Source organism: Crocuta crocuta, unplaced genomic scaffold (genome assembly GCF_008692635.1).
Source record: "Crocuta crocuta isolate KB4526 unplaced genomic scaffold, BGI_CrCroc_1.0 scaffold348, whole genome shotgun sequence".
NCBI lineage: Eukaryota > Metazoa > Chordata > Mammalia > Carnivora > Hyaenidae > Crocuta > Crocuta crocuta.
The window spans coordinates 5,941,667-5,954,202 of NW_027529573.1; the positions used below are offsets into that span (position 1 = coordinate 5,941,667).

At 48.6% G+C, this 12,536-nt stretch overlaps 1 protein-coding gene across 1 annotated transcript in view; it reads right to left on the reverse strand.

Moving 5' to 3' along the window:
- MYO18B (myosin XVIIIB) overlaps positions 1-12,536 on the reverse strand; it is a 240,724-nt gene that overhangs the window by 90,617 nt on the left and 137,571 nt on the right. The window contains 1 exon segment of the mRNA XM_077761677.1: positions 5,250-5,402. Coding sequence (XP_077617803.1) covers positions 5,250-5,402 — 153 coding nt within the window.

Consider the following 12,536-nt stretch of genomic DNA (forward strand, 5'->3'; position numbering starts at 1 on the left):
ACTGCTGGTTGAGCCTGGCACGCCGCCCAACAGAGCTTCAGCCAGGTCCTGGGATCCCACCATTTTTAACAAGCATTTCTGACCATGCCCATCTCTGCTCTATAACGCCCTATGGCTCCCCATCACCTTTGGAATAAAACCCAAACTCCTTAGCCAGGCTCACTAAACCATTCCTGAGCCAGCTCTAGTCCCAGCTACCAATATCACCCTCTTTGCTCTTACCGCCCCCCCAACCCCGCACACCTGATACTCCATGTAGCAGCAAAACCATGCAGAGAAGAATGTGCTCCTGTCTCCACACGCCTCCCTCCCTTTATCCTGTGACGCTTCCTCCCCCCAAAAGCAATTCATCTCTATCTTTAAAGAGAGATCTGAAGCCACCAGCTCCTCTCCCACAGCTATATTAAGGGNTAGCAAGAATCCGGTCCTCAGTCTGCCTCTTGCAGCCTGCAAAACCCCTCGAGGGAAGAGAGCATTGGGTCTCCTCCTTATCCCTGCAGCCTGGCCTCCAACTGGCCCCAGGGTCACACCGGATCAATATTTGCTGAATGCATGCAGTTCCTTAATGGGTGCATTCAAGCAATCCCCTCGTCCGTGCCCTGAGAGAGTAGACCTGTCCCTGGGCTCTCTGGCGCCACTGTCACTGACCTAGAAGGGCAGCAGGGCGTGGTCATGTTTCGGAAGAACCTCTCTACTTTGACCGCATCAGCCCCCCTGCAAGCACTGGGCCATCAAGCGACGAGAATGCTCCACTTTGGGAAAAAGTCCCTGGGAGGTCATGTCACGTTGCACGTTGAAGGTCCTGAGATTAGCAACCACCAGATCCAGTGCTCTTGACTCAAATTTCATTAATGTTGAAAGAGCCGCATGACGATCTGTCACACTAATGCCCCCTCGCTGTCAGTTTCCTCGTCTACAAAATGGATGTGTCACCACGCAACTTGAAAGGGTGTTTTGAGAGATAAGGCAGACCCGCAATTCCCAGATGCCGGTCCTATAAAAATGCCAATATTGGGTGCCAACCCAGACTTAGTGAAGAAAGACAAAGAGAAGACTAGCTGGGGGCGGGATCCAGAATTCGTGATTTTTTAAACGGTGCTTAAGTTATCCGACGTGCAGCTAAGTTTGGGGATCCCAAGACACCATGGAAAAACCTGGTACATAGTAGGTGCTCAATGTTAACAGGACCCATACAGTACCAACCAAGTTGCACGGGCACAGATCTGCTGGCATTCACAGCTTTCAGACACATATTGCTGTGTGGCCTTGGGAAAGTTACTAAACCTCTCTGAGATGGTATCTTTGTTAAACAGATCAATATTAGAAATACCCACCTCTGTGGTTGTAGTGAGGATTATCTAAATGCTGCACTTATTGCTGCCACCAGAAAGTCTACAAGTCCCATAACTTTCTTTTTTTTTTTTTTAATGTTTTTATTATTGACAGACAGAGAGAGACAGAGCACGAGCATGGGAGGGGCAGAGAGAGGGGGAGACACAGAATCTAAAGGAGGCTCCAGGCTCTGAGCTGTCAGCACGGAGCCCAATGCAGGGCTCAAACCCACAAACTATGAGATCATGACCTTTGCTGAAGTCGGACGCTTAACCGACTGAGCCACCCAGGCGCTCCATGTCCCATAACTTTCAAAGCAGCCCCAAGTTTGTCCCTTCTAGCCAGCTCTGGGTTAAGAGGTGTCTTAACCCAGATGACCATCTTCTCAGGCCTGGAAGGGTACGCAAGACTCCTAACGGCCTCTCCATCGTTTCCACAGGAAAGGATGCTATTCTCCACACAAAAGAGCAATCCCCTCAACCATGAGTCAGATTTGTCACTCTCTGCTCGAAACCTCCCAATGGCTTCGCACGAGCCTTCAAATAAAACCCAAACCTTCCAGGTCCTGCAGGATCAGATCCCTGTCTGCTTCTCCTTCTCCCGGGGTAGTTTAGCTAACCGCTCAAGCTCAACCCGACTCCTTGTAATTCCCTATTCCAGAACCCTGTTTATTGCCTTTATTACCCATATTAAGGTGTGAGAGGTTTCTACGTATATCTATCATTGTTTGCTTGCCTTCTTTTCTATCAGATGTAAGTTTCACGGGGGGGGGTGGTATCCGTCTTACTAACCATTATATACCTAGATGGAGCATATCACCTGACGCACAGTAGGTGCTGCATAAATCATGAATGAATGAATGAATGAATGAAGTTGTTCAGTGCCATACCCAGCACTTACAGCACAGTCAGTCACAAAGTTAGCTCCCTCTCTCTTCCCCCTCCTTTCTGCTCTCTCTACCTCGGCCCCCGGAGCCTTCAGGTAAAGGACAAATACCCTTCCTCAGAGAGGAAACACAGCGACATCCAATGTCATCACTACTTTATTTGATTAGCTCTGACTCCGGCATCCGGGACACGTGTGCTGGGAGCCAAAGCAACCGTACCCTGACCTCTGGTCCACGCGAAACCATCCTTCTAACGATTTCCATGACAACAGCAAGAGAAAGCCAAGGCTGTGAATTCCCTTTGATAGGAGCCGGATGCAGGGATGGGGAAGGACTTTCAGAAGAATGAAGCTCTTTGATTCAGCTTGAGGCGCCTTCATTAAACACCACTATTTTTTAAGAACACACATTTTAACCCTGCAGAGGAAGGCTGCTCACGAATACTTGAAAAAGGAAGGAAAAGGAGGAACAAAACCATCAGGCTTCCTTTTCAAGAACAATCACCTGTGGGGAGGGGGACGCTTGGAGGCTGTGGCATCAGGAATATTTTGGTGGGAGGCAGGAAGGAGCACCTGGACCCCTGCCTAGGGGGCTGCATGAGCCCAAGATGCCTGGGTCCCGACCAAGTGCTCAGATACCTCTGCCCCCTTGAGGCAAGTCAAAAGGCCCAGGGTCTTCCGCCCACGTGGACAGCATAACAGAAAGGCCAAGGAACCCCTGGTTTGGACAATTCGGATCACGAGCTCTGGATATGAATCCCAGCTCTGCCACTTAGCTGCTGTGCACCTCACTTCCCATCTCTCGACAGGATTTCCCCATCTGTAAAATGGGCACCGTATCACTTCCCTTCCCCCGAGAGTAAGAAGGGGATGAGGACTGAGTATGGGGATGCATTTAAGCCCAGGGGATTCTCGCTTTCTGACACGGCCATGAAGAGAATAGAGTGACCATCTGTCTTGTTTTTTTCCGGCGCTTGCCCAGGACATGGGGCGTCCAGCCTTCAAACTCGGACAGTGCAGGACTAGCCGGGACGGCTGGTCACCCTAAAGGAGCATGGCTGCTAAACGAAGGAACAGCTAAAAAAATCATGGAATTGTTAAGAGAGAAGGGCCCTTTGGTGTCCAGAGGGCACCTGCACTGCACTCTGGGGTGGTCTGTCCCCAAACTTACCAGCCTGGTCCAATCGTGACAAAACCACCACACAAAGCCACATTGGGTGGGACACTCTACAGGACACCTGGCCAGTCCTCCTCAAAACTGTCCAGGTCAGGAAAAGCAAGGCAAGACTGGGAACCCGGCCCGGCCCAGAGGACACCGGGCAGGCCGGACGACCCAACACGTTGTCGTGCCCTGGGCAGGATTGTGGAACGGGAACTAATGGAATCCAAGAATTAATGGGGAAACCCGTGAAATCAGATTCAGGTCTGGAATTTCGTTTGAAAGACAAGGTTTTCTCCCTTAGGTAATAGATCTCTATCTGAAACCTTTCACTGGACAGGCGGGAAACGGACACCAGAGATAAGAGGCGGAGAAAGTTCTGGATCCGGTTTCTAAGACCTGGAGCTAGACTCTGCAGCCTCCCGCTGCCTTCCTGGGGACCTGCTGACCTTCATGAGCATCTCCAGGAGGAAGAGAGAAGAGCAGTGGTCTTGGGGTCGGGGAATGTGGGTTCAAGGCCCGGCTCTGCCTTTGACTGGCTGTGCGACCTCGGGCAAATCCCTCACCCTCTCTGTTCCCGAGTTTCCTCACTTGTCAAACGAGGTGGATGACGCCATTGAATTCAACAGGCAGGCATTTAGTCAGTGTTTATTATGTGCGATGGACGGGATAGGTGTCATCCGACATGATTAAAGCATAGTCTTGCCCTCAGGAAGTATATCGTTTCGCCTGAGAGTCCAGAAAGTACAGATCACCCATCTAAGTCCCTGGGGATATTCCGTGGAGACAGAGAAGCCCGCAGCCATGTCACGCAGGACTGAGGCTACGTGACAGAAGGCCAGAGAAGGAAGAAGAAGGGAGGGCAACGCTCTGGGAAGGGGAGGTGGTGAGGGCAGCAGGAAATGCCTTCCATCTCTCCACGCCTGGCTTCAGCACATGTGGTTTATTAGCAGGACAGTGTGGGGCTTAGAAGTAACCCCGAATGCACGGGCACCACACCCCCAGTGGGGCTCTGAGCGCCCCTGCGTTGTTTCCAGCTCACCCCCCATGCGGTCAGGTAGCACCTTATGTCCCTGCTGTGATATTCCACTGTGGGACCTCTCTCCCCAAGTCCCGCATCCCCTCTGCGGGATCTGATCTCCTCACCCCCTCAACCCCTTGCCTCCCTGGGCTGCGCCCGCTGCATCTCCCCCAGTCCTTGGCTCCTGCCTGGTCTCACCTCCCATCTGCGTCCAGTCCTCCCCTGAGGCAGCCGGGGAAGGTGCAGCCCTGAGTTCGAATCCCGGCTCTGACACTTTCTAGCTGCCTGCCTTCGGGTGGGTCTCCTCCCCTTCTTGCCTCCCAGTCACCTCCCTTTGGAAAATGGAGCTGAGAACCCTGGAGACCTCGGTGGAGAACTCGACCCACCAGCCTAGATACAGCAAGTGCTACATGGTGGGCGCTCCAGAAGATGACAGCCAGAGATCAACATCATTACAATTCTAATTGGCAAATGGCTGCTGCTGGTGGTGGTTCAGGCTTTGCTTTATCAGCACCATTACCCGTTGTTTCATACCCAGCCTGGGCGGCCACCACACGACACGCGCACGCGCGCTGCCCTAAGCCATTCTGCTGTAGTCCCCCTATCTGACCTATCTGACCACGCCCTCGGGATGCCTTCTGCCTCAGCCCTGAAGAAGGGAACTGGACTCCCTGGTCGTTTACAATCCCCTCGTTCTCATTTATAAGCCCCCTGCATGTGACCCGCTCAGCCCCGCGGTGTCTCACTCTTCCTGCAGGTCAGATGGCAGTGCTGTGGCCGCAGCCATCCCCATCCCCTGGCGGGCTGCAGCATCCTCCCCAGCCTGGTCCCGAGGGGACCCACGACACCCACCTGGCTGTGCACCTTCTCCAGCTCCTCCTTGCTGACCGACGTCTTGCTATCCTCCATGCTCCCCAGAAGGAGCTGCACGTCTGACAATAGCGCATGAGTCCTTTTGAGGTCCCTCCGGAGACGCTTCTCCACGTCAAAGTCCCGATGACCGATCTGGAAGCCAAGGGAAGGCTCTCGTGAGCTGAGATAGCAGAGCAGTGGCCAGGGTCCAAGTTCTCCGGAACCAGACTTCCCTGGGTTTAAATCTTGCCCCCACCTCTCACACTGTGGGACCTTGGACAAAATGCTTCTCCCCGAGCCTCAGTTTCCACACCCGCAAAATGGGAATGGCATCGACCACAGGGGGCTGTCACGGGAATCAGAAAGGTGTTTAGCCGGAGGCCTAATAACCTGTGCCCATAGCTGCCATCACAGCCTGTAAGGCTCCAAAGTCACCGTGTCTCATCCTTGGCACCAAAGCCATCAATATGGCCTCTCCCCACCTTGTAAGAGCCTGCAGGTCAGGTGAGGCCCTCTGGTGACAGAAGTGAGGACAGCAGTTACCCTACAGGGTCAGGGGCTAGATAGGGCAGAAGAAATCGGGAGCATCTGTTAATGCTACTCTTGTGGCTGGTACTTCTCGGAGTTTATGACAATTCATTGAGCTGAAAGGGAGGGGTCCGGTGTGCTCCTCTGCATGCATGTTACACTTCCGTAAATAGTATTGAAAATAGCTGTGCTGCTTTTGGAGATCTAAGTCAAGGCTTGCTGTCCCTTGAGCTGGTCTCCTTTCCAGGTTAAGGCGTTAGTTCATTTTCTGCAAAAAGATGTTACCCAACAAGTGGGCACATTCCATCCCCCGAATCCCTGAATTTGTAGGCCTTCTGAGCAGGCAGTTGTCCAGGGGCCCCTACAGAAGCCACGTTTCTGGACTTGGCACCAGGAGGGTGACAACTCTCAGTGGCCACCAGAAGGAGGGGCGGGATCCCCAGAGGCCCGACAAGAGACACCGACAGCCCACAGTCTCACCTAGAAACGGCGCCGACTGGAAAAGCACTAGTGAGCATCTCTGAAAGTCTGGAAGAAGCTAACAGCCCCTTGGGGCACCTGGGTGGCTCCAGCAGTTAAACATCCGACTCTTGGTTTTGGCTCCCGGTTCATGAGTTCAAGTCCCATGCTGAGCTCTTACTGCCTGTGCAGAGCCTGCATGGGATTCTCTCTTTCTCCCTCTCTCTCTCTGCCCCTCCCCTGCTAGTGCTCTCTCTCTCTCTCTCTCTCTCTCTCAAAATAAATAATTGAAAAAAAAAAAAAAAGAAAGAAACTAACAGCTCCCTTCTAGGACTCTCCAGAGACTAGCAGAAAGAATACAGCACCATTTACCAGATGAGCTTTCAAGAAAATGGGGTGTAGGTATGTTTCAACAGTGGGACCCAATTTCCACACACCTGGATACCTGTGCCTCTCAACAACCATTTCCTGGGATGCTCAGAATGCCCCAGAATATTCTAGAAAGAAGGTAGGGTTTAGAATGGGGCAGCCCAGGTTTTCACCCCTGGCTTGCCATTTGCTAGCATTGGGAAGCATGGTGGAATCCTGCCACCTCTCTGCACCCAAATCTCCTTGTCGACAAAAATAAGGTGAAAAAAACCTCTACCCTCCCTGTTGAGATAAGACAAAGACCAGGCATGATAATGGATCAGAAAGCACTTTGTATGCTGTCAAGGGCTTCACAAATATAAAGAATTATGAGTATTGTCTGATGACCTAGAATGCACTCCTCTAGATTGTGCGTTCCTATTTCTTGGCGACCGGCTTTGGATTCTTTGAAGAATGAGTTGGTTCTTCGAATATAGCCTCTTTGTTCTCAGATGTATTGCTTTGTTAAGTTTTAAATGCTGTTCGTATATATATATGAATGTATACGTTATATAACCTCACCTGCTGAGCTGAGATCAGGACTGGGCATTGTGCCAGGCCCTTTGTCACATGTTACTGCATCTAACTTCTGTGACAATCTCTTAAAAATAGACATTATTACTATTGCCTTTAGAGAAGCAGTAATAGCTTACATTTATAGAGAGATTTCTAAGTGTCAGACCCTGTTCGAAACCCTTTAGGGAAATTAACACGTTTGGTCCTCATGAAGAATCTACGAGGGATGCAGTATTCTGAGGCCCATTTTACAGGTGATGAAGCTGATGCCCACAGAGGGGGGCAGTAACCAGCCCATGACCACACAGCTAGGAAGTGGAAGAGTTTGGATAGGAATGCAGCTGTCCTGGCCAGAAAGAGGTAATTTTAGTGAAATGTATGGTCAAAGAGGTATGTTCTGCTTTTTAATTTAAGGGAAAGTGTGGTAGAGGCATGGAGGAGTGTCACCCAGCTCAGGCTGGGATGGGATCCGGAAGGGTCTTAGGTAAGTGAGAGCCAGGTGAGGTGTGGGAAGGGTGTTCCAAGAAGAAGCCATGGCGTGAGCAATGACAGAAGGCTGGGAACGTCTTGTAGATCTGGTTCTGAGTGATCGGCATGAGGGCGTAGAACACGGAGGTGGGTCAGGTGGCCTGGGGCCGGCTCATGTCTTGTGAGCTGCGTGGGACTCCTAAGTAGGTACCGCCACAGGAAAGTGGAGGTACGGCTGATAAAATTGACATGGAGAGAGTAGGTGCTCTCTCTACCCAAGGTTGCGGAATGGCTGTGCATGAACCTGGGCGGCGCACTATTAGAATGCAAGTCTCTAACCACTGCACGGCAGAGCCTGGGGGAACCTGAATCCGGAATCACTCATTCGAGCCCCGGTTCATTACCGTGATTCCATTCAAGAGGCCTACTGGCATCTGTCTTATTTTTATACCTGTTCTTGCTCTTTACCCATCCCCCGTGTAAAGAGCATTCCTTCGCCTCCGGGGCAGGTTGGCATCATGGTCACTCCCTAAATGACGGGACTGACCATGGCTCAGATTCTAGCAGCGTACTGCCAGGAAGACCCTGAAAATACAACCACCCCATCTCCTTTGTAGAGGGGCCTTTGCAAAGAAAACGCACAGCAAAATCTCGGACCAAGTCACCCTCCTCTTCATAATGAGTCACCACAAGAGAGGAGGGGAAAAAAGAGAGAGAGAGGAAGCTCATTAGGTTAATGGGAAATAAATGTCATTCTGCAAGTTTGCATTCTGTAGTACAAAGATTCTAATTTGGATAAAGCTGGTGAATAATTAACCAATAAATCTAAATGATGTTTAGTGTTGTTGTGGGGAACTATATTCAAACCTCAACTGTTTCAGCATTTATCATGAAGCCAAATTGTCCGGAGCAGTTGTCAAATGTCTGTTGTCGGGGCACCTGAGTGGCTCAGTGGGTTAAGCATTTGACTTTGGCTCAGGTCATGGTCTCACGGTTGGTGAGTTGGAGCCCGCATCAGGCTCTCTGCTGTCAGCCCAGAGCCCACTTCAGATCCTCTCTCTCTCTCCAGCCCTCCCCTGCTCACTCTCTTTCTCTCTCTCAAAAATAAATAAACATTTAAAAAGAACGTCTGTTGCCAAAGACCCCTCTGAGCCCTTTAAAAACATAATCTGGAAATGCCATTAGGGTTAATCAAGTCACTTTACAGATGGGGAAATTGAGGCTAGGAGAGAGAATGGATAACATTCTTTAAAAAATCAACACAGTCAACAAAAGTATGATTCTAACTAACTGGATCTTAATCTTTTTTTTTTTTTGGACCTTAATCATTTAAAAAAATTTGTAATGTTTATATATTTTTTATAGAGAGAGAGAGAGAGCATGAGTGGAGGAGGGGCAGAGAGGGAGTGAGACACAGAATCCAAAGCAGGCTCTGGTCTCTGAGTTGTCAGCACAGAGCCCAATGCAGGGTTCGAACTCACGAGCTGTCAGATCATGACCTGAGCTGAAGTCAGACACTTAACCCACTGAGCCACCCAGGTGCCCCAGGACCTTAATCATTTTTTAGCAGCATAGTGCTAGGTTTTAAAAATACGGGACTTTCAAATGATATAGACCCCATTTCAAACCCACTTGGGCCACTAACAAGCTATATGATCTTGGGAAATTTCTTTTAGCTTTTAAGCTTCACTTTTATCATTTATGAAGGAACTAATAATACCTATCCTACAGCATTGTTGTAAAAATCAAATACAGTACGTTAGAAAAAATATAATTAAATAGTTATCTACCACAAGAATAGAAACATGGTTTGTAGTTTAGAACAAGCATAGAACAAAAGGGATCATAGAAAACATTATCAAAGTATCCAAAAGCAGGAAACGAAAAAAAGAAGAAACAAAGAGGGGAACCTGAGTGGCTCAGTCGGTTATGCATCCAACTTTAGCTCAGGTCACGATCTCATGGTTCAGGACATCAAGCCCCATGTTGGGCTCTGTGCTAACAGCTCGGAGCCTGGAGCCTGGAGCCTGCTTCATATTCTGTGTCCCCCTCTCTCTTTGCCTCTCCCCAGCTCACACACTTACTCTCTCTCAAAATTAAACAAACATTGGGGCACCTGGGTGGCTCAGTTGGTTGCGTGTCCAACTTCAGCTCAGGTCATGATCTTACAGTCTGTGAGTTCGAGCCCCGCATCAGGCTCTTGCTGATGGCTCGGAGCCTGGTGTCTGCTTTGGATTCTGTGTCTCCCTTTCTCTCCACCCTTCCCCTGCTCATGCTGTATCCCTGACTCTCTCTCGAAAATAAACATTAAAAAAAACCTAGGAATAAGCCTAACCAAAGATATAGGAGATCTGTAGGATGAAAACTATAGAAAACTTATGAAGGAAATTGAAGAAGACACAAAGAAATGGAAAAACATTCCATGCTCATGGGTTGGAAGAATAAATATTGTTAAAATGTCATTACTACCCAAAGCAATCTACACATTCAATGCAATCCCAATCAAAATTGTACCAGCATTCTTCTCAAATCTAGAACAAACTATCCTAAAATTTATATGGAACCACAAAAGACCCTGAATAGCCAAAATTATATTGAAGAAGAAAACCAAAATGGGAGGCATCACCATCCCAGACTTTAGCCTCTACTACGAAGCTGTCATCATCAAGAGAGTATCTTATTGGCACAAAAACAGACACAGACCACTGGAATAGAATAGAGAACTCAGAATTGGACCCACAAATGTATGGCCAACTAATCTTTGACAAAGCAGGAAAGAATGTCCAATGGAAAAAAGACAGCCTCTTTAACAGATGGTGCCGGGAGAACTGGACAGCATCATGCAGAAGAATGAAACTAGATCATTTTCTCACACCATACACANACTTGTTAGGATGAACACTGGGTGTAAAACCAACAAATATTAAACACAAAATAAGAGAATAGAAATAACTTCATTTATATTAGTTATTCCAATAGATCTAAATGAATTAGATTCTTGTATAAAAACTTCAAGACTAAAAACAGTGAATTAAACAAAACACATTTACATACACACACATTTGGAAAGGTTGAACCTGAAGGGATAAAAGAAATGTCTTGCAGACAAACTAACTAAAAGAAATCAAGCAAAATAGAATAAGGTGACACAAAGAGGGGCCATTTAATAATCAAAACAATCTGCTAAGGAAAGAAAACAATAATAAGCTTAGATGCACCTAAAAATGTAATTTCAAGATATATGCATACCCTGGCGAAACTCTGGCCCACGTGCCCAGCGACACAGATATAAGCCTAGGACCTGCGGTTTTGTGTCCCTGAATGAAGATAACTACATATCCACCAGCAGAAGAATGGAATTAAAAGTAAAAAGAATATTGTGTAGCAGTTCAGATGAATGAATTAGAGCTACGTGGATTATCATGAACTGACCTCATAAACATGGTACAGAAGGGAACAAAGTAAAATGCAAAGTCATATGTACTGTATGCATGTGGTTACGTTTTTAAAAAATCTTTAAAGTCTATTTGTTTTTGAGGGTGAGGGGCAGAGAGAGAGGGAGACACAGAATCGGAAGCAGGCTCCAGGGTCTGAGCTGTCAGCACAGAGCCTGACGCGGAACTCGAATCCACAAACTACGAGATCATGACCTGAGCCGAAGTCGGATGCTTAATGTACTGGGCCACCCAGGTGCCCCCGTGGTTAAGATTAAGTACACATGCAGTGGAATCCACGTTGCCTTCCTCTGGGAGGAAAGGAAGAAGGAAGGAGGGATGGAAACCAAGGGGCCACCTTGGTTTTTGCAGTATGTTTCCTTTCCTTAAAAAATATCTGAATGTAATACAGCAAAGCTTTAATTTATGTGAGCCGTGGGTGCTTGGTGCATAAGCATGAATTCCATTATTCATTCTACTTTTTCCGTGTGTTTGGCAAGTGTCTTAATAAAACATTAAAGATTACCAAATGTGATCATTTATTTAGAGGCCCCAGCTTGGTGACTAACACAAAATTAGCATTTTATTCATCTCAAAGCACCTTCCCTTTGCACAGAAGATGTTTCATTTCAGCAATATCTATAAAAGTCTTTCCTTCCTAGTTTACCTACTTTGTTAGCTCCCCCGGACCCTGGTGAATAGAACGCCACCTTCTCCCAGTGATCTCCCCGCTCTCGTTCTAGAATCAAGTATCGGGCTGGGCTCTCTTGCACGAGTGCTAATGAAAGAGTAACCCCAATGGCTCTGCACTCAATGGCCCCAGTTTGCGTGGCTGAGAAACTAGAAAATTCAGAGAAGGATGATGTCGAAGCTTTCCCGTTGCCTCCTTCCGCTCCTGACCTCGATGCTCAATGCTGTAGTGATGCTGCGCTAGGATTCACTCATTTAATCAATTTTAAAAAATCCAGAATGAGCACCTATTTGTCTAGGGCCTGGCTGTCCTAGCTGGCCGTTTGAAGAGGGGCCCACATTCCTTCATGAGCAGAAGGGGTAACTCTGGTGATTGACAGCGAGGGCCCTGCTAATTAAAAGGCAATGAAGGCACATTGAGCACATCCATTAAAATACACTCCCGTGATGCTTTCAGAGGCATCGTAGAAGCCACGGGCGTCCCCCCCAATGCTGACATTCCACGCTGCGGTACTATAGGCAGGGAAAGGAATTTGGGGGAGACGGAGGAGCGATTCCTCCCAGCTGGGAAACCAGGGGCTGGGGCCGGGCCCTGCGGGCTGCTTTCTTTACAGCTGTGGTTTTCTGACTCTGTGCTCAAGGGGCCTTTGGTGAGGTCTGTAGACATTTCTGGTTGTCACCAGGCAAGGGGAATGGTGGGCTGCTGGTGCACAGCAGGCAGAGGCCAGGGACACTGCGGAACATAGTACGAAGCGCGAGACGGCCTCCCTACGACAAAGGATGG